A 21,517-nucleotide genomic window follows, 5' to 3' on the forward strand; every position below is an offset into this window, starting at 1 on the left:
GAGGGTGTCCAAAGCAATGGGGGGGAACGAACGGAAGCGGAAGAAACGGCGCATCAGAGTGCGTATTTTTTCGAGAAAAGAGACGGGGAAGGATACTACGCGCAAGACATGCCAAAGTTGGGCGAGAATGAGAGAGTTCATGACAGTGGCACGGCCGCGGAAGGACAGGGTGCGTGAGCCGTGTAGAATACAGCTATTCTCAATCTTAGAAAGAAGGGCCTGGCCAAATGAGTCTCGTTGGGCAATGGAGGAGAAAATTGGATATCCCAGATAGCGAAGAGAAGAGGAGGAGGTCCGGTCATGCCAATCCGTAATATTGTGGGTCCGTAGATGTGAGGGCCAGTCTGGCAGGGGTGAGCCCGAAAGTGAAAATGCCTGCGTCTTGTGAAGATTTACGCGGGCGTTGGAAGCCGCAGCATAGGTGTTGAGGTGGGAGTGGAGGCGAGACAACTGCCCTGTGTCAGAAAGAAAAACAAGTAAATCATCAGCGTACGCAAGGAGTTTGATCGGTGACAGAGGAGAAAGACCAGCAGGAACAGATGGTTGAAAGCCCGAGAAGGACTGGTCATGGATCACTCGTCGTAGTAGAGGCTCAAAAACTAGATTGAACAGTATAGGGGAGAGAGGGTCCCCTTGGCGTAGTCCCCGAGATTGAGGCAAAGGGCGCGAGAGGAAGCCATTCACATTTATTTGCAATTTAGTAGAAAAGAAGAGGTTAGAGATCGAGGTGACAAGAGAGGAGGGAAATCGAAAGTGTGTCAGTACTTGGCGAAAATATTCCGGATGTACTCTATCATATGCTTTCTCCTGATCGAGGAGAAGTCCAACACCAGCTGATCCGTCCTTGGCGGCTTGTGCCATGACCAGCCTGGTCAGCATTCCATTATCGGCGATGAAGCGACCCTGAACGAACCCTGTCTGGTAAGGAGAGACAAGTGAAGTGACCGTGGGAATCATGCGAGCATTCAGCAATCGGGTAAATACCTTGGCATCGGTGTTGATCAAGGCAATTGGGCGCCAGTTCTTCAAAGAGGTGAGATCGCCCTTTTTTGGGAGCAGGCAAACGCAGGTGGATTGCCAGGATTCCGGAAAAATGCCTTTTGATAGGGCGTCGTTGTAGACTTCCGAAACCAGATCACCACATACTGGGTGGTCTAGTATCAAGCGAAGGATCTCGTAGGGTAAGCCATCGGGACCGGGACTGCTAGAGGTTGGAGTGCGCGACGCACCAGAGCGAATAGTAGACAATGACAGAGGACGAGTGAGGGCAGTCTGCCGACTTTCTGACAGACCAAGGTCAGAAGGCAGGTGAGAGAGCAGGTCGTCCAGAGCAGATTGGTCGATAGGGTCCGGGGTATACAAGCCTTCATAAAAGGCGGCAGCTGCTTCGGTCATCTTTTCGGGGGTGGAACATATTTCGTTTGTTGCAGGGTGGCAAAGGCTGGCAATTGACTTGCGTGACTGACGAGTGGCGATGGTGCGCTTGAGATATCCAGCAGAGGTCTCACCTTGTTCCCGCCAGTGTTTCCCAGCCCTAAGGGACATGATCTCCACTCGTTCAAGTTGGACTTGCTGCAGAAGCCGCTCAACAATAGGCAGCTGAAAATTCTGTGCAGGCTGGTGTCGAAAACGGTGTATTAGTCTGTCTCTCCGTTGTTGCAGGCTTGCTTCCAGGTCGGTGAGAGAGGGTCGGAGGTGGCGAGAGAAACACTTGATAAAGCGTATGACTTCGCTCTTTATCGAGTCCCATCGTGCTTGAGGAGAGAGGTTTGCGGGAAGGGCAGGGATGAGGGTGGATAGAAGAGTGTTGAGGTCGGTGCAGAAAGATGTCAACCTGGCAAGTCGGGGGTTAGCACGCCAAAGTCCCTTACCAGAGGATTGGGTGGAAGGGAGAGCCAAGCGGACGGTCAACAGGCAATGATCGGACCAGTTTTGGTGAATATATCTCACCTGGGAGTCAGTAGTGCGAGGGTGAAGATCAGGAGAGGCAAGAATATAGTCGATTGTAGTGGAAGACAAGGCGCGATGAAAGGTGGGTTGTGGGTTCTGGCCAGGAGGAGTGACACAGTCAATCATATGGTTGTCCAGAAACTGGAGCCACGCTAGTGGGGCACGACGTCCGAGAGCGTAGTTAGAGTGAATGGCATGGTTAAAATCACCTAATAAAATGAAGTTGGAAGGATTGGATGGAATGAGGTCAGGTGTCGACAGTAAGGAAGAAAGAAAATCATAGCGGGGAGTTCGAGAGGCGGGAGCATAGATGACACCCATCTTGAATGGAGAAAATTTATTGTCAGTATGAGTGACAGTTGTAATGATGCACCTGCCGCAAGGACTAAATAAAGGGTCTGTGAGAATAATATGGGGGGAGAGGCATACAACACCACAGTGTGGCGACCATAAAGATGAAGATGACCGAAATTGTTGGTCAAAAGTGTCTTGAAGCATAGAAGAGGAGGCATGGGTTTCTTGCAGGGCTAGTATATCAATTCCCTGAGAGCGTAGGTGGCGTATAAAAAAGGAGCGTGATTCAGGGTGTCCAACTTTGGGTAGACCCCTACAGTTCATTGTGCCTATTTTTATCATTGGTTAATCTTGGCCTCTGCGTCGAGGGCTTTCTTGCTATGTGGGGGAGTGAAGCGAGGAGGTGAGAGGGATGTGTTGCGGCCTATTGGACGTACTGTCCGAGAAAACCGGAGATGAGAGAGGCGAGAGGCATTCTGAAGACGGAGAGTCCGAGCCTCGACTCTATCCGTGAAGTCAGTGATCATGTCGTCGTCTATCTCATCGTCCCAGCCCTTCACAGGAGTGTCAACAGAACGACTTCGGGGACGAGGGCCGGAGGACGTGGTTGTCGCAGATATTGTCGTGATGGCAGGGAGGGTTGCCGGTAGGGTTAGTTTTGCAGACTCAAGCAAAGCAGGTTTGTGCGGATTGTGCTTGGAAGCCTCGGATCCTCCGTAGGTGAGCGAGAGTGCAGTCGGAATCAGAGGCTTAGGCTCGCGGATAGGTCGATCGAGCTTAACGTTGCGGTGGGGGTGACGGGATCGCTTGTTTGAGGTCTTAGAAGTCTTGGATGGATCGGAGGAGTGCGGGCAATTGGCTTGCAGGTGGCCGATCTTGTTGCATCCAAAGCACGTTCGGGTTTCGGCTGGGCGCTTAGTGCACTGGGTGACTTCGTGTCCCATTTCCTTGCAATAAGTGCAGTGGGAGCCCATCGAAGGCCACTTACCGAGTATCTTTTGCGTAGCGTCGTATGCTATTTGGTACGTCAGGGAATCGGATGGCACCTCGTCAGTGGGGGTGTTGGCAAGGACAACATATCCAGAGCCGTCAAAAAACCCATACGTTTCGTGAACGGCGATCTCACGCACTTTACCAAAAGGAGACATACATTTCGTGAGCTGTGTAGCAAGTTCCGGATAGGGGACACGAGGAAGCTTGGTCAGGAAAACACGGCGAACAATTGTGCCAATGGGAACAGCCGGTTGAGCGGGAAAAGATGAAACGCCGACTACCAAAGGATGAGAGCACGCTCTCTCACAGTCAGCACTGGTAGCCAGGTGGAGCTCGCATGTATCAGGGGAATAGCGAGATCCAAGAGTGATTCCCATGTTAACTTCGCGAGGGTAAGCTGCGAGAAGGGCTCTCCAGAAAGGGTCGAAGTTGGGTGACGTTTTTGGTGGGGCGGTAAAGAATACAGAGAACTTAGAGGACCCTACACGCCAGGTACGTGGGGTTGTGTTATTTGTAGAGCTAAAGATAACATGTGGTTGCTTTTCGGTGAGTGGAGGTGCATTCTGTGTAGCTACTTGTGAGTATAGTGGTGTCAGAGTAGGTGAGATTGGTGTGAATGAGGTTGCCAATGGTGGAGATGAGCCAGTGGTGGAGGGGTTTTTGACCCCTGGTGGTTCCGGAGTGTTAGTGGAAAGAGCCATGAAGCTGTTGTAATTGTCGGTATTGTGTCATATAAAGTCAGACTTTTCGGTATGTAAAATATAATCTTGACACATCTCCGCCTAAAAGACGTACAAGAAAAAAAATATATACAAAACCCTTTTATTTATTTTATCGCTCACTCACAACCTTCCTTTGTCAATAACAACAACAACAACAAGGACTATTATATATATATATATATAAATATCTATATATCTATATATCTATCTATAAAAGTATATATACATTTATATACATTTATATATTTATATAGAAAAGAATACCGACAGGCAAACAGCCAGACAGGCAGACAGGCAGATAGATAGGCAGACATACACAACCACCACCGGCAGACACAGACACAGACACAGACACAAACACAAACACAAAAACAAACACAAAAACAAATATTTCCTATGCCTTCACCAAATTATTCTGTTCCTTACTCTAAACTTAAGCTTTACGACATGTTCGCTCATAAACCTGTTAACTCACAACCAGCCGTTCCTCATCCTCCATCGCCACAACCACCCATTCAAACCACATTTAGTCCCGAGTCTGGTAAAGAAATAATAAAAATATTTCAATAGACACACACATATATATATTCTATTAAACTTACCAAAAAACAAAACAAAACAAATAATCAACAACAACAACAACAACAAAAACGATCGAAATGTACAATTTAGACTTTTTAAACGCACCACTATTACCCACCGTTAGTTTCAACGAGAACCTTATGGCAAAACTAGAAGTAAGATACCAAAGTAGAAAGAAAGAAAGAAAGAAGAAAAAGATGAGGATGAAACAATTGAAAAGAACATAATATAAATATAGTGAATAATATGGAATGTAATTCATAAGAGTGTAATAGTAATATTTTATTGATAATAATAATAATAACAATAACAATGATTTAATACAATACACACACATATGTATTAATGATATTAAAATGATAATAAAAAGTTTAACAAGAACTAACAATTGTTTTTTTTTGAATCTCTATAAAATACATTGTAGCAAATGTTGCTCGAACTCGATCGATTGATCCGACAATGCCCAATGCCTTCATGTGCTCTTTTGCCACCAAACCACGACATTTGTCTATTGATGCGTCAGATCCCGTTAGTGATCTCTCAAAGCACCAACCTGCTACAGACCATGCAAACATTTGTGGAAAAGGTGGTTTATATGCTTTACAAGAGTCAAACACCATTTGCCCTAGAGGCATACACTGGGTTTTTACAGTCCTTGTTTGAACTATCAGTCCATGTTGGTAAAGAAGCATTGAGCTGGATTGTATATGCGGATGATGAAGTAAGCAACATATTGTATATATCTTATCATTGGGCGATGCTATAATACTTTAGTATCATTATTGTGAATTAATCAATCAAATCAAATCAAATCAAAACAAAAATCAATTGGTCGCTTGATTGTTTGATTGTTCAATTGTTCGATTGCTTGGTTAAATGATTAACTGTGTTTTTGGTCTTTAGAGAAAATATAATGCACCGGTAATTGCAATGTTACTGCGCCACGAAATGCTGCCATTAGAAATCTATGATGGTCAGACTGCAAAGTTGATCCAAAACAAGGCAGACGGGGTTATCGATTTTGCAGCTGATTTGGTGAGATTGTGTCTGTTGTCTCCAAGCCCGGTTACATTCCTAGAAGATCACGCCCTTACTCTGGCAGCACTCAATGTCCTGGTTAAAGAAGAGGAAGCTACGGCGAGGTACAGCAACAACAACAATCAATATATACATACATATATCTACATACACAAGCGCATATATATTTTTATCTTTACACAAACTCGAAATTACTGGGCGATTATCCTAAAAAATAATACTTATATTCAACTTGGTTTACAAGTGTTATTGCATTGATGACAGATCTTGGGAACTTAGTAGAGGCACCATATCTTGATCTGAAAAAGACAAATGATAGTGGCGGTGGTTACATTGGGAGTAGTGGACAAGGTTGCCTGGAACTTCGGCTCTTGTTGGCAGAGTGGATGAGACTCTGCCAGCATCCTATGGTTACTGATCAATTGTGCTCTCAATTGGCCACAAAGGTACTCAATACGACCAGGGATCAGAACGATCGATGCTTTTTTTTTCGCCTGTGCACAGAGACGTGCGTACACCACTTTTTGTCTTTCAAAACACAGAGTGCATCGTTTAGAAGAAGGGCGCTCCAACTGATCGACTCTTACGCAAAGCTGGTCGCATACATGGTCCGACTAGAGACTGGCGAGGACGACAAGAAGGCCAAAGTGACTTTAGTGAGCCACGCACTCTCGGTCGTGACTCTGGTCTTGGCACAACACCACGAGAAGAGACAAGTCAATTTTAACCAAAAACCATTCTTGAGAATTTTGTCTTCCTTGTTTTGCGAGCTCAACAAGCTCAAGAATAAGTCAATTGAATCAAGTATCATCTTGGCATATAGGTAAAACAAATTACTAATCAACTTAAAGCAAAACAATTGAAGGCGACATTTCTTCAGCTGAATAGAGTTTTTTTTTATTAATTTTTTTTTTACTTTGACTTATGTATATAGCGATACGCTTTACATGCTTCAACCTCTGAACTTTCCCGGATTCGCATTTTCTTGGCTCCAACTACTGTCTCACCGTACGTTTGTTCCTCAGCTACTTGTTGCCAACCACACCCAGGGATGGGCACTTTGCCAAAAGCTTGTATTGGTACTGTTGAGGTTCTTGCGTCCTTTGCTCGAGACCCGTGTTCTGCAACGAGCCACACGTGCCTTTTATCGTGGCACATTGCGTTTCCTGGTAGTCTTGCTACACGATTTCCCAGAGTTCCTTAGTGACAACTACATGGTGTTTTCGCAGTGCATTCCACATGGATGTATCCAACTTCGAAATCTTGTCTTGAGTGCGTTTCCCAGAGTGATGCACCTGCCAGATCCTTTCACTCCCGACTTGTGTCTATCTTCCTTGCCAGAATCCAGACAGGAACCTTTAGTAGTGATGAGCTACAGCGAGATATTGATGAACAACGGACGTTTGGACGAGAGCGTGGATCGTTATGTGTGCAAAAAAGAAGGTCTGGCTGTATTTGGAAAGAATATACTGGAGACTTTAAAGACAAGCGAGGGGTACGATTTGAACCTGTTGACTGCATTTGTGCTCTATTTGGGGTCTCAGACTGCATTGGAGGAGTGTAGTATTGCGGAAAATCCAAGCGTTCGTGCTTACAAGTATCTATTGTCCAGAATGTCACCTCAGGGCACATACTACTTGCTCAATTCACTTGTTGATCATCTGAGATACCCCAACAGCCACACGTATTTCTTCAGTACAGCTCTTTTGTACCTCTTTGAAGAGCAGCCTGAGATGATCAAGGAACAAATTACAAGGTATGCAAAATGGAAATATGTGGTTTACAAAATAATGGGTAAAGAGAGAATGGAATATTTACGAAAGAAGAATATGATTAGGGTATTGTTGGAACGTTTGATCGTTAACCGACCTCATCCATGGGGTTTATTGGCTACATTCATCGAGCTGATTAAGAAGCCAACCTTTTGGGAATATGACTTTGTGCGGTGCTCTCCAGATATTGAACGATTGTTTGATAATGTGTCAAGGTAAATATATCTTTGTATGTGTGTGTACATGGAAGAGATAGGCCTCTATAAATAAAGGCACAATGACTCATTATTATTTTCAATAGGTCGATAAAACGTACTGCTGTCTAAAATACCAACTCCAACTACCAGCACCAACTTAGAATTTATTATAATTGCCACATTTTTTCTCTTATTTTTATTTAAACATTTTCTTTCTTTCTAACTTAGACGTTGTGTATTTGGCGCAATCGTGTAAATAATAGACGCCTTTAATTCCATTTTGCAAAAAAAAAGCACAAAACAACAACAAAAATGTTTTTTTTTGTTTCTTTTTTTTTGAAACACGGTTACTTATGTTTCAATATATGGATTTCTTCAAGATAAAGGCATATAAACAGATAGATATAAAGTCCTACAGAAATCTATCATATAAAAAATACATTTATTTTTTCCTGATATATTACCTCATCTCGGATTTTGCTAAGTGTTTTAATATTACAGATAGGTCCCTTTTACATTCACGTAATAATTTGAAGACACCTTCCAAATAAAATACACGAATTGCCACAAAGCTGGAATGAATATTAGGCTAAAGAAATAGACCTGAACAGGCCACAATAAGTACTGCGAGAGAGCTTTTATTTAATTTAAAAAATAGAATCATAGCTGTTTATATAGATATTTAGTTCTCTAATTTAAAGATCTCCGTTTGTTAATGATTGGTTGCCACTGGAGTAGTGTGAAGTGTACGAGTGTCTGGTGGGTGTTATATTCCTGGGATGAGCCATTTCCAGGTTCGTTGTCAAATACACTATCCGTTCTGGATTGTGGAGTTTGTCAAGGTCGATATAGTTGATGTGGACAGGCTAAAAAGTTCAAATAATTCTGACTGGCCAGTCTTCTTTCATTTCCAATTGGATCGAGAAAAACATCATCCCTTTGGTGGAAAAAATATGCCACAGGGCGGATGGCCTAAAAAAACCCACAATTTAATACAATTGACTAAGACCATTTCAAGTTTTTTTGGAGTATTTTAATCTGTCCACACCAAATGATAGAGTAAAGAGGCAGAAAATTTAAAAGGTGATTTATAAATTAGTTATTTTACTAGCTTGATCTTTCCATGACCAAGCTAACACCATCGTAAACACCACTACTTTTTGCATAGTGTATAATGTAACTTATATGAATAGCTATAAGTATTGATAGAATAATGAATATCTAAATATCTAAATGAAAAGTGTTTCAGACAAGTGGGTCATATTGTATTAATTTCCGGGTAGGACTACGATTGGTTTATTAAGCTATACAAACCAAGATTGATTGGCAGACATTAGACCAGACCCCTTTATTTTTCTTTTTACTTTATGTTTCGCTAAGAATGATGATTTAGCTTGAGACACCAACGAGTTTAAATAGTCAGTTAGTCAATACTTACTAAAGCACAACCAATACTCTAATTTCAGGGAAGTATTTCTGCATTCTGTCTTTATTAACTCAAGGCACTGCTGAAAAGGCTCGAAGAAAAGGGGGGTCTTTCACATAAAAGAAAAGAAAAGCTATAAGCAGCAGTTTTTTGGGGGTGCTTCTTAAGCTTATAAAGTCACAGAATTTAAAACAAATAATAAAAAGACAAATAAAAATATACAAGATTTTAAGTAAAGCTTTATAATCAACACAACTTTACACTTCTTTATTGTAGTTAAATGACTAACCGATTAATACTTTGTATATCAGTAGCACAGCTAAAATTAACACAAAGGCACATATAGTGTTTCAACAAGCGGCTGTCTAAGAGCACAAGCCTAGTTAACAGAATCACTGCAGAAAGTAGAATAAAAATAAAGGGAGCATGTGGGAGGGGGGGGGGGGTCCATAGCAAGCCCATATATTGACACGCGTATAATTAACCAATCGGAAGTCCTCGTTTAAGTGCTATCGTTCTAAAGTTAAGCCTCGACATACATTGCAACAATGCTACTCTCAGCCCACACCACATAGTATGTTGCACGGACTGCACGGACTCGATGTGACTGGGGACACAGTAAAAAAAGGCAAAAAGAGAAATAAAGTAAAGCCAGTGTCTACACAGCACGTCCATCAAACTGTAAGTAAAACTTCTTTAACAACCAGAGCCTATATTTTAAGCATAGATATTAAATAAAGAAGTAAAGAAAAATAATATATATATATATATGCTGGCAAGACTAAAAGATAAAAGAGAACCAAAAAAAGAAAGAGACCAATCCAAATAGAATGCAGCAAAACAACTCTCTTTCATATACCACTACGGGAAAAAAGGGGTGTTTTTTGTAATTGTGACTTCATTTTTGGCCTATAATAATTAAAAAATCACCAAAAAAATCAAAATGAAACAGAAAATTCCACCACCACAAAAATTGGAAGCCAAATATGGTAGGGTATGGTACCCAAACAATATTATTGGCCTAGAGAATTTTTCTTTCTATAATTTCGTGAGTTGAATATTTTTTCTTCCAAATAAAGGAGGAAAGAAGGTTTGGTCCTACTTCAAACTTTTTTGATCACAACAAAAAGCTGTTCAAGTAAGACAAAACATTGAATAAGGAAATGCGGAGACTGTATTGTGTAATGAAAAAATAATTCTGTTAAAATTTGGTAAAGGCAACGATTTTCAGCATATAAAACGACTTTGTCAAAATTTCAAATAAGAAAAAATATACAATTTTTTTTGTTTCTTACATAATATTAGTAAAGAATGCCTAGCAAAGGCAACCTTCTAAGGCACAACTCAACCCAATGAAGATATAAATATATACACATATTTTTTTTAATAAGTTACAGCTGTAATTTCAATTATTTGCTATTAGAACATACCTCTTTAACTTATAAAAATAAGACAAACCGAGAGAGAATGACTTGGCGTTTTTTTTAAAAACATTTCTATGAGTTGCAATATTGATATTAAAAGCCAGTAGACCAATGAGAATTTTTTAAATCGATTTTGAATAAGTGTGGGATCACGTCCTTTACATTGTTTCTTACTCTACTTTACCGACAAAAGTTTGTTCATTATGTGTTTTTACATATAGTATATTATCTTTTTAGGAAACGTGTCTATATATTCTTGTTTTTGAGGTATGTATAATAAAAAAGCAATATTGTACTTTGTAATGCAGTTATTCATCTTGGGTCTCATTAGCTGACAATTAGCCTTTTCATCATCTGGTCAAAATGAGTTGAGGTAATACCTGCACACCTAGTTTACAAAGTAATTGAATACTAACCATCTTCTATTCATTTTTACTTGTAGAGATTCTAACTTTTATGAAATTCATCTCGGCAAACTCAAAGGTAAGCTTTCATTTGACTTATATTTTTAAACTGGAAATACTCATTCATATTTATATTTTACTAGATTGCTCTTGTACTCCACTATTACGGGTGCTCTTAGATGCTTTTGTCTTCAAGAATTATAAGGGATATAGACTCCATGACACTATCTTTAGCTTAGAATAACTAGATTTAATTTATTATATATTTCTGCTCATAAATTATATGGTGTAGCTATAGCTTAGCATTTTTTTCTACTTTGAAACAAAAAATAAAAACCAATTTATTTGAAACACAATTTTTTTTGAACCATTTTTTTTTGAAAACGCATTTTTAAATCCGCAATTTATTTCGATCAGAATTTATCGCAGATAATTGTATCTATATATGGGCATGTAAGGTACATCTATATTCCTACACAAGAAATTTCTCTGGGGGTTATTTGTTAAAGAGCAGAGTTATAAACTAATCTATAACAGGCAAGAGGTGAAAAAGTGGGTAGGCAAAAAACACCCACCTGGACGACCTCCTGAGTGGACCACAGTGAACCCCTGGAAGCACCTCTTTTTTCCCATAGTATACCAGCATTCTTTTATAAACTTTTTTACTGTTTGTCTCACGAACGCTTTTAACCAACGTACATGTTAAAGATATATCATGTTCAATACAAATCAACTTCTTTAGTAATATTTCAGGCTTGTATTATATCAAAAAGCGTCAGTATCAATATATAAGATGCCCTGCCAAAAACAGTATACAGCGGTAATAAGATACTATAATCCAACATTTTCTTGACCATCCATCCAACACTCTCTATACTCAGAAACAGGACATAGACTGTCAGGGCTCAACATAGTTCAGCCAGTATACAATAGTGACTACAAACATACCTTCAGAGAATTGTGACTGTATAGGCTGTTCACAATCAAGACCAACGATCAAAGATACAATATCCTTCTAGAGTTAAGGGTATCCAAGTCGTTTCGATTTTTTACTTAAAGCTAGTTGTATCTTACAAGTGCTTTCCCAGCCAAGTCCAAAAATAAAGATCCCGCTATCAATCAAAAAATGAAAGATGTTCTTGCCTCTTTGAGTATTTATCTCCTAACAACTGTATAGATCTAGTATTTTTACAGATAACTCCAAATATCAAGTATCCAATCTTCACCCACGAGTGCAGGTATACAAGTCTCTTTCAGTCTTTAATTACTGTCGACTGTATTTTTGTAATGTCCTTATTGTCCAAGCCAATGGTTGACAGTCTGGTCCCCAGTGTTACAGATGTAAGCATTTCATTGAGCCTTTACTCACTATCAATTGTATTTCTGTATAGTTCTTACCATTCAAACCAACAATCAAGGATCCAATCTGCGCCAAGTGTTACAGATATAAAGACATTTTTGATGCTTTCACTAACTGTTACTTGTATATGTCTAGTGTCTTTACCGTCTTGGCTAACAATCAAGTATGTGATCTCCATCCAGAGTGACAAATACACATTTTTCTTTAGCATTAACTTACTCTCATTTGTATTTTCCTACTGCTTTGAATAGTAAAGGCTAACATTCAAGATTTTAACATTCTACCACGGCCACAGATATACAAGTCTCTTCGAGCCTTTAGTTACTACATACTGTATTTTTCTATACTTTTCAGAGCAAAGATGAACGATCAAGGTTTCATTTACTATCAACGTTCACAAGTTTACAAAACTCTTTAAATATCACCTTAATATTAATTATATTTCTCTAGTATTTACATAGTTAAAGCCAAACTATCAATTTTCTGCTTTACATACAAGGTTTAAGGTATACATGTATATTTGAGAAATTACTCTCGATCAGTTAAATTTGTTTACCATTTTCACTGTCTGTGCAACTGATCAAGGCTTTGATCTTCATCCAGAGTCTCAGGTATACAGGTCTCTTTGGATCTTTACTTTGTATCAACTGTATTTCAATAGACTTTTCACAATTAGGACCAATGGCCAAGGTTCCACTCTTCCTATAGTATTGCACATATACAAGTATCCTTGAACATTTACTCTCTACCAATTGAATTCGTCCAGTTTTTTTTAGTCTACCCCAACTATCAAAAATCTACATCATGGATTACAGATATACAAGTTTCTTTGAATATATATTACTACAGATTATTTTTATATATTGTTTTAAACAGACAAACACAATGATCAAGATTTTGGGCTCGAACAGTATATACATGTATATATATTTGTTTTAATAACTACTTGATACTGTTTCAACAGGATTTTGCAGTCGTATTTCATGCTAAACACTAATATTTTTGCTTTAGATATGGGTTATAGGTATATATCGATTTCGGATTGTCCTGTACAATTTATATTATGAGTATATATCTAGCTGACACCAAAGAATTACCATTATAATCTTTTAAGAAGGCCACATATATAAAAGGCTTTTGAGCAAATTACCAACACCCATACTTGTTTCATGTATATGCTATCAAGGATCAAGTAACATATTTGTGCTCTCCATCACTGCTTAAAGAAATACAAGTTTTTCATAAATCTTTTTTTATTAATGTTTTAATTTCAGTATTTCCAATTAATTTCAGAGATCAAATTTTTGCCTCCATTATATACTAAACATATACAATGCTATTTAAAATTTGTTTTTGTCTAGTACTCACAGTCAAGACAAGGATTGAGATTCCACTTTTCCTCATAGGATAGAGATGAGCAAGACTCTCTAAACATTTAATTACTGCCTCTTTTAACTACAGCTTGGTCTTAATGTACTCACGTTTGGTACTTGTCCCGTGACTGCAAAGAGTCCCATAACACTGACATAACGTTGTCACTGCTTGTTATCTGAAACAATTAACACTATTAGCAACTAGGTATAATTTAGCTTATTTGTTAGCTTTGGGTGTATTTAATTCAGCTACTAGATTATCCACTGCATTTTATATTGCAGACCTCTAGATATATTCTCAGGCTAATACGTGTTACGAAACATATCCCATTCAAACTCTAATATCCAATCATTATAGCTATCACTATCACTATTGAAGCTCTAATGTCTAAATCAATGGGATATCAACAATTGAGAATAAAATATGCATATGTATATAACTACTCACCAAGCTATTCTTGCCATCATTGCCACTCAGAGAATATTCCCTGAATTAGACACTATATTCACTATTTATTTAAACTAACATGTTATACATACTCTGAATCATGATAGCCATTGTCATACTAGATATCCATATCGAGCGGCCACTTCCAACTTATGCTTAATGTTGTATTTGTCCTTAATCGTATAGCAACTCCATCTACATCAGACATTACAAAGTTCGAAGCTGAATTAGCTTTGGCTCTTCTCTAGCTTCTTCGTCTTTAAATACATTATCACAGATACACATTACAAAAAAAAACAGAAAAAGAAAGAAAAGAAAAGAATACTATGGTTGCTGGTATCGATTCCAGTAGTTTTGCAACATTGATGTAGGCAGAGAGGTTCAAATGATTGTTTAGTTTTTTGTAGGAGTCGCGTATAATCTGAGATATAAAAACAAATAAAAACAAATAAAAGCAAAAGGTGTCTTTGTTTGAGATAGTACACTGTCTTTTTGTATTGCGTCACTTTTGCCATTCACCAGTGTACAAGAGAATTGTTGAGGGAATTGCACTGAGAGAATTGCATCGAGGGAATTGTGTCGCAGGAATTGAGCCACGTCATATACAATTCCAATTGTTATTCAGCATCTGTTTTTTAAATATTTACTAAAATACCCTGCCAATTTTTATTTTTTTGTTAATGATTTGTTTCATTTTGGCTATATAGAATGAGCTTTTTAAAGTATGGTCATTTAGTATATTCTTTTTTGTAACTAGAGTTCTTATTTTAGAAATTTTGTCAATTCCCTCGATAATTACATGGTGTTTTTGACCATGTTATTGTCAAGGGAATTGAAAAATATATCCATTCGGAATTGAATAAATTACTATGAAAAGTAATTTTTCTTTCAATTCCCTCGTACGCTGGTAAATGGCACAAGTCTAAAAAAAAGTACCACAAAGTCCAAAAACAAATAAATTATAATCGCAGTTTGAATTGACCCAAATTTATATCTTTTGTATTTTACATAATTCAACCAAATGTTTAATTATCTTGCATTCTAGTAATTCGTTTTTGCTGAAAGCAAGTGCATTAAAGAGCTAGAGACAATAAAAAACGAATGGGCTAAGAGAGGCGGCGGGCTTTTAATTATATCGAACTTTCGGAGTGTGAATTAGCTCGAAAATGAAAATCCGACCATTACTCCTTCAGTGGGAAAGTGATGTTTTTAGTCTCCATTTAAGTAGTATTGAAAGACAGAACGTATATCATTTTATCAGGCATGGATTTGATATGAAATGTCATTTGTGGCAATATGCTTTCTGATTGGGAATTATAAAAATAGACCGAGAACAAAATATATCTTTATTATTACAGCTGTATCTTTTCAGGTTTAATAAAATATATATATTTTCTTGATTTATATAAGATTTTGATATAAATTTAGCTGAAATATAATAAACAGTAAAAATCTTATCAACTATGAATTTAATATTTTTAGTTGATGTTGGAATATCAGGATTTATTGAAAAATAAAACAATGAAATATTAATATATAAAAAAAACATATAACTTATTAAAAACTAGAAAGCATTCTATTTAAACTATTATAAACATGGTATATTTTATAAATTATAAAAACGTATGCTTATAATAAAGGTCAATAAAATAATGAATAGTAATAACGAAAATAAAAGCTAAAAGGATGATATAATTCTTATTTTTATTTTATTAAATTCAATCATTTTTATATATTTGTTTTATAAGTAAGTACATAGACTATATTTATTTAATTATCTTTGATATTTATTTTATTTCCATCAAAATTATAGAAGACATTATTAATGCGATTTAAATAAATTGATTATTATAATACATCAATATTGTAAAAACGAATTGACTACTACTGTAGTTACAATTAAAACTGAAAGAATAAAACATATATTCATATTTATTCCAGCCAAAGGTGTCTATACGTTACTATATTATCTGACACACCGATTTTTCATGTACATGAGTGATTGAATTTTATATGATGATATAATCATAATAAGAGGTACATTAACAAAATATAAACCGTATAATTATAACTCACAGATACATTATATTTCTATGTTAATACTTCATTGCGAATACACACATTTATATAATTATTAATCATATATTAATTATTGTAAGTACATGTGATATTCTTTAAAAAATAAATAATACTCTTACAAAAACAATTTATTCATTTTATATTATTTATTTATCTCACATAGTATTTAACTATGTCTCAAATTAAATGTATCGCTTTTATTGAACTCAATAATATATATTATATATTCATAAAAACTAAAAAGTCAAAATTAAATACTTCAATGCAAAAACCATCAAATTTTATTTTATATTTTATTGTCAAATATTAGAATAAACTCGTTTACTTCAATCACTTATATCTACGTATGTATCAAGCATAGTAGGTATATGTCAAATATTAAAATTAGCATGTAATTCTGGTAGTTATCCTTTCATTTCAATTAAAGTTGTTTCCAAGTAATTCATATATTTATATCAATGTAAACATTTGCTTCTTAAAAAATATTTACCATTGAATATTAAAAGAGAATAATTAGAAAATGAATTACATCTAATAAACTTATATTATAGTTACTTACTTGATTATGTTTTGCTTAATTCTAATGTAAATATAAGATGTGAAATGAAAAAAAAAATGTTTAGAACATATAAAAGCCAAAGTAAGATATTAACAAGAATATCTCCAGTTTAAAGTTGGTAAGATTTTATAAATACACTTCTTATGTGCTATTAATGTCTCTAAGGGGCTTCTCAAGCGCCCAACAAGACCCAAAAGTTTGTTTAGGATTATCTTATACGGATTGGCCAGAGTTTCCAAAATTAGTAATTGTAGACCAAGTTTTGTCCATGATTACTAATTTTGGAAACTCTGGCCAATCTGTATAAGATAATCCTAAACAAACTTTTGGGTCTTGTCAGGTGCTTGAGAAGCCCCTTAATAGCCTTCGGAGACTTTGGAGATACATGCTGTAGGCATGTATTAAAGCCTCTATCATATATATATAGACTATTATAAAAATAACGTTTGTACTCAAACTATAACAATTAGCCTATTTAAAAAAACTCAAAATCAAAATAATGATCTATTATATAGCCATACAAATATTTAGCTTTTATATAATATTTTGTCATATCAAAATAAACACAAATATAAATTGTACGCCAGCCCCAATTGAAAATTATAATAGAATATATGATTATACTCAGACCTTATACTCAGACATGTATCACAACATATTAGTCTTGTGCTATTTAAGATCTTAAAATATAGCAATAGATACTGCTTATCTAAAAGAAATGAGAACTATCTATATAAAAATAAATAAATACATTAAGATAATTAATATATGTGGGTAGAAAAGAGACCGAGTTTATTTGACTAAAGTGAAAGACACAAGAATAAGAAGAGTTTGGTGTGATAGTAATTTTATTATAAAAAGGAATAAGAATGTTTTAGTGATAGAGTATTTGTATTATGTTAAAAGTTGGGGGGCAGTGGAATAGAAGGGGGTGGTGTATGAGAAATAGTTTATTTTTTTTATATTGTATGATGTGTAACAAATAATTTATATGTATATTGAAGTGCTGAGAATTATGGTGCGAAAGAAATAATTTATATATATATTATAGTGCTGAGAATTATGGTGCGTACTGATTAAGAGAGATTGAAACAATGAGACTTTGTGTTAGGTAATGAAACGTTGGTCCAGAACAAGATATTTCAAAATATATGAAAATACGAAGTGTACTTATGAAAATGGTGATATATGACACTACAAGTATAGTAAAATATAATGTGTGATTTTTGAGTGCTGAATTTTTATTATTTTGATTTTGATTTTACAGAGGTAATAAAATAGAAGAATGCTATCAGTATTTGTGCCGATTTTGAAAGCGTTGTGACGTTGGGTTTGGCCCAGATCAAAAAAGAAAACAATATTGTGGTTGCCACCGCCGATTTTGAAAGCGTTGTGATGTTGGTTTTGGCCCAGGTCAAAAGATAATAGACAACTATGGTTGCAACCGCCGATTTTGAAAGGGTTGTGACTTTGGTTTTGGTCCAGGTCAAAAGATAATAGACAACTATGGTTGCTCCTGTCGATTTCGAAAGCGTTGTAATAATGGTGTTGACCCAGGTTAAAAAAAGAAAAGGATAGTGTGGTTGCTCCCGTCGATTTCGAAAGTGTTGTGGCGTTGGTGTTGGCTCAGGTTAAAAAAGAAAACGATGCTGTGGTTGCTCCTGTCGATTTCGAAAGCGTTGTAATAATGGTGTTGACCCAGATTAAAAAAAGAAAACAATAGTGTGGTTGCTCCCGTCGATTTCGAAAGCGTTGTAATAATGGTGTTGACCCAGATTAAAAAAGAAAACGATGCTGTGGTTGCTCCCGTCGATTTCGAAAGCATTGTGGCGTTGATAGGGACACAAAGGTTTGAATGAGGGTTTGTTTTATTTTCAGAGTCGTATATACAGTGAACGCGCGCAGAAAAGAAAAAATAAAGAGTGTTTGGGTGGTGTTTTTTTTTACAAAATAATATGCTCTTTTTTCGTATTGTTCCGAGTTCGGCCTATTGTGAGTTGCAATATTCTATGGATGCCGATTCGTGAAAAGGATGACGAGATGTATAGAGGAATCGCAATTAGCCAAATGAATGACGGGATGTATAGAGGAATGCCGATCCCCAAACCGAATGAGGGGACGTAACCAGTTTATTCGAAGCGTTGTTGAAAAGATTTTTTTTTGTTTTGGGCGCGTCACAGTAAAGACTGGTTTTGTATACAGTTCTGCCTGGACACTATTGGGTGCGGACCAGACGGTTTTGAGACTATTGGGTGCGGACCAGACGGTTTTGAAGACTATTGGGTGCGGACCAGACGGTTTTGGAGACTATTGGGTGCGGACCAGACGGTTTTGACACCACTATATGCTTGAAAGTCTCATTTTCAATTGGTCATGCTTGGTTGTATAGTAAGTTTTGGTGTATATGGGTGTATATGAGTGTATGTGTGTTCGTGTATATGTTGAATAGGAGTATATATATATATATGACAGCATGCCTATTATAAATTAACAATAGTATATATAAAAATTTATAGTAGCTTATAATATGTGGGTGGATCCGTGGGTGTTGAATAAGAGTATATATATAGTAGTGCACCCAAAATACAATGGCAATATATATAGTTCTAGAACAGCTTTGGGTTTGTGTCCACAGTCTATTTTCAAGTAGCTTGCTAATATTGTTCTATAGGGTTCTTAGTTTTTGAGTACAGAGTGTTTGGTATTTTGTAATAAGAAATTGTTATATGCAATTATAGAATAGTGATTATGGATCTAAACAGTTTTATATCTTTTAAAGATCACAAATAAAATAAATCTAATGATTATTACTATATAGATTCATATACTCATAAACATATATGGAGTTATATATTGTTTGGTAGCCCATAGTTCGGATTTGTAGGACTTTATATATGATACCAATTTGATTTTGCTATTGCACTCAGAATGATTGTATTTCTAATTCTATTTGCTTTTGCTCTTGCACTCGATATGATTTTATATATAATTCCAATTTGGTTTTATTATTGCACCCAGAATGACTCTATTTCTGACCCTATTTGCTTTTGCTCTTGCACTCGATATGATTTTATATATAATCCCGATTTGGGGTTTTTTTTATTTTAATCCAGATTTGGTTTTATTTTTATACTCGAAATAACCTCATACCTGATCCTAATTTGTTTTATTCTTGTACTCAATATAATTTTATATATAATCCCAACCTGATTTTAGTTTTGCACCCGAAATAAATTTATATCTTGTTTCAATTGGATTTTATTATTGTCAATTATATAATTTTATATATGCTACCGACTTGGTTTTACTCTTGAATCGAAATTTACTTTTATTGATTTATCACATCGACTTTTATCTTCGCACCAATTATTTCTAGATCAAATATATATGGGTTTGTTTCTCAAACGTATACGCTAGAGTCTATATATATAGACTATATATAGATTATATATATATTTATATATGTTACATTTATTTTTTGAATAATATTAAAATAAAATAAATTGATAAATAAAATAAAAATAAATAAATTTTGAACTATAATACATGAAAACGTTTTAGAGATAATATCTTGTATGTCATTACTAAGTATATACTATATTACTAAATATAGCATTCAGTTTGAGTTGTAAAGTATTTAAATTATTTTTTTATAAGTAGAAAGTACGATTTCTACTAATGGTTTATATGTTAAAAAATAAGGTTCTTCAAAATAAAAAAGGAAACTTGTAGTTCTGATAGCTGCTGCACTGTATTAGTCTAAAAAATGGCAGAAAAAAGTATATTTTTCATTTTCATAAGAAACCATGTAAAATTCGAGGTGTCTGGAATTAAAACTTACAACATACTTATACGTCTGAAAAAATGTAACGTTACACAATTTAAACTGAACGTTCTTTTTTCCAGTTTTACTAAACATACTAGTGTGTGGATATAAAAAATAAACCTTAATAATATGACAAAAACTAGGAAAGATATGACTGATTGAGCTTGAGTTTTAGACTATACATATAGAACCAGCTCTTATTCTATCTTTCTTCTATAATTTTGTTGTCAATTACAAATAGAAATCTTAGATAGTATACATATAAATCTATATAAAGAAAAGAAAAAAAAGAAAAAAAAGAAAAAATAAATAAATACATTAAGATAATTAATATATGTGGGTAGAAAAGAGACCGAGTTTATTTGACTAAAGTGAAAGACACAAGAATAAGAAGAGTTTGGTGTGATAGTAATTTTATTATAAAAAGGAATAAGAATGTTTTAGTGATAGAGTATTTGTATTATGTTAAAAGTTGGGGGGCAGTGGAATAGAAGGGGGTGGTGTATGAGAAATAGTTTATTTTTTTTATATTGTATGATGTGTAACAAATAATTTATATGTATATTGAAGTGCTGAGAATTATGGTGCGAAAGAAATAATTTATATATATATTATAGTGCTGAGAATTATGGTGCGTACTGATTAAGAGAGATTGAAACAATGAGACTTTGTGTTAGGTAATGAAACGTTGGTCCAGAACAAGATATTTCAAAATATATGAAAATACGAAGTGTACTTATGAAAATGGTGATATATGACACTACAAGTATAGTAAAATATAATGTGTGATTTTTGAGTGCTGAATTTTTATTATTTTGATTTTGATTTTACAGAGGTAATAAAATAGAAGAATGCTATCAGTATTTGTGCCGATTTTGAAAGCGTTGTGACGTTGGGTTTGGCCCAGATCAAAAAAGAAAACAATATTGTGGTTGCCACCGCCGATTTTGAAAGCGTTGTGATGTTGGTTTTGGCCCAGGTCAAAAGATAATAGACAACTATGGTTGCAACCGCCGATTTTGAAAGGGTTGTGACTTTGGTTTTGGTCCAGGTCAAAAGATAATAGACAA

General features: G+C 35.6%; 5 protein-coding genes across 5 annotated transcripts; 3 read left to right on the forward strand and 2 right to left on the reverse strand.

Moving 5' to 3' along the window:
* Nucleotides 1–2,582: 2,582 nt before the first annotated feature.
* Nucleotides 2,583–3,938, reverse strand: PHYBLDRAFT_141281 (CCHC-type zinc finger transcription factor; the record flags this gene model as incomplete). Its single annotated transcript, XM_018430556.1, has 1 exon — nt 2,583–3,938. One exon carries the CDS (start codon nt 3,936–3,938, stop codon nt 2,583–2,585), a length of 1,356 nt encoding a protein of 451 aa, XP_018295435.1.
* A 417-nt stretch (nt 3,939–4,355) lies between these two features.
* PHYBLDRAFT_179843 (Not1 transcription factor) lies at nt 4,356–7,856 on the forward strand (the record flags this gene model as incomplete). Its single annotated transcript, XM_018438220.1, has 9 exons — nt 4,356–4,500; nt 4,632–4,696; nt 4,966–5,262; nt 5,445–5,683; nt 5,824–6,025; nt 6,122–6,402; nt 6,514–7,335; nt 7,417–7,566; nt 7,653–7,856. 9 exons carry the CDS (start codon nt 4,356–4,358, stop codon nt 7,675–7,677), a joined length of 2,226 nt encoding a protein of 741 aa, XP_018295436.1. The 3' UTR covers nt 7,678–7,856.
* Nucleotides 7,857–12,196: 4,340 nt separating this feature from the next.
* Nucleotides 12,197–13,147, reverse strand: PHYBLDRAFT_164313 (hypothetical protein; the record flags this gene model as incomplete). The annotated part of the gene is made up of 5 exons (XM_018434986.1): nt 12,197–12,334; nt 12,382–12,397; nt 12,495–12,546; nt 12,719–12,959; nt 13,109–13,147. 5 exons carry the CDS (start codon nt 13,145–13,147, stop codon nt 12,197–12,199), a joined length of 486 nt encoding a protein of 161 aa, XP_018295437.1.
* A 4,625-nt stretch (nt 13,148–17,772) lies between these two features.
* On the forward strand, nt 17,773–18,401 carry PHYBLDRAFT_60531 (hypothetical protein; the record flags this gene model as incomplete). The annotated part of the gene is made up of 4 exons (XM_018440655.1): nt 17,773–17,826; nt 17,903–18,034; nt 18,195–18,302; nt 18,345–18,401. The coding sequence occupies 4 exons, from the start codon at nt 17,773–17,775 to the stop codon at nt 18,399–18,401; spliced, it is 351 nt and encodes a 116-aa protein (XP_018295438.1).
* A 330-nt stretch (nt 18,402–18,731) lies between these two features.
* Nucleotides 18,732–21,438, forward strand: PHYBLDRAFT_60532 (hypothetical protein; the record flags this gene model as incomplete). Its single annotated transcript, XM_018440656.1, has 4 exons — nt 18,732–18,935; nt 20,792–20,855; nt 21,145–21,218; nt 21,295–21,438. The coding sequence occupies 4 exons, from the start codon at nt 18,732–18,734 to the stop codon at nt 21,436–21,438; spliced, it is 486 nt and encodes a 161-aa protein (XP_018295439.1).
* Between the last annotated feature and the right edge of the window lie 79 nt (nt 21,439–21,517).

Source organism: Phycomyces blakesleeanus, assembly GCF_001638985.1.
Source record: "Phycomyces blakesleeanus NRRL 1555(-) unplaced genomic scaffold PHYBLscaffold_4, whole genome shotgun sequence".
NCBI lineage: Eukaryota > Fungi > Mucoromycota > Mucoromycetes > Mucorales > Phycomycetaceae > Phycomyces > Phycomyces blakesleeanus.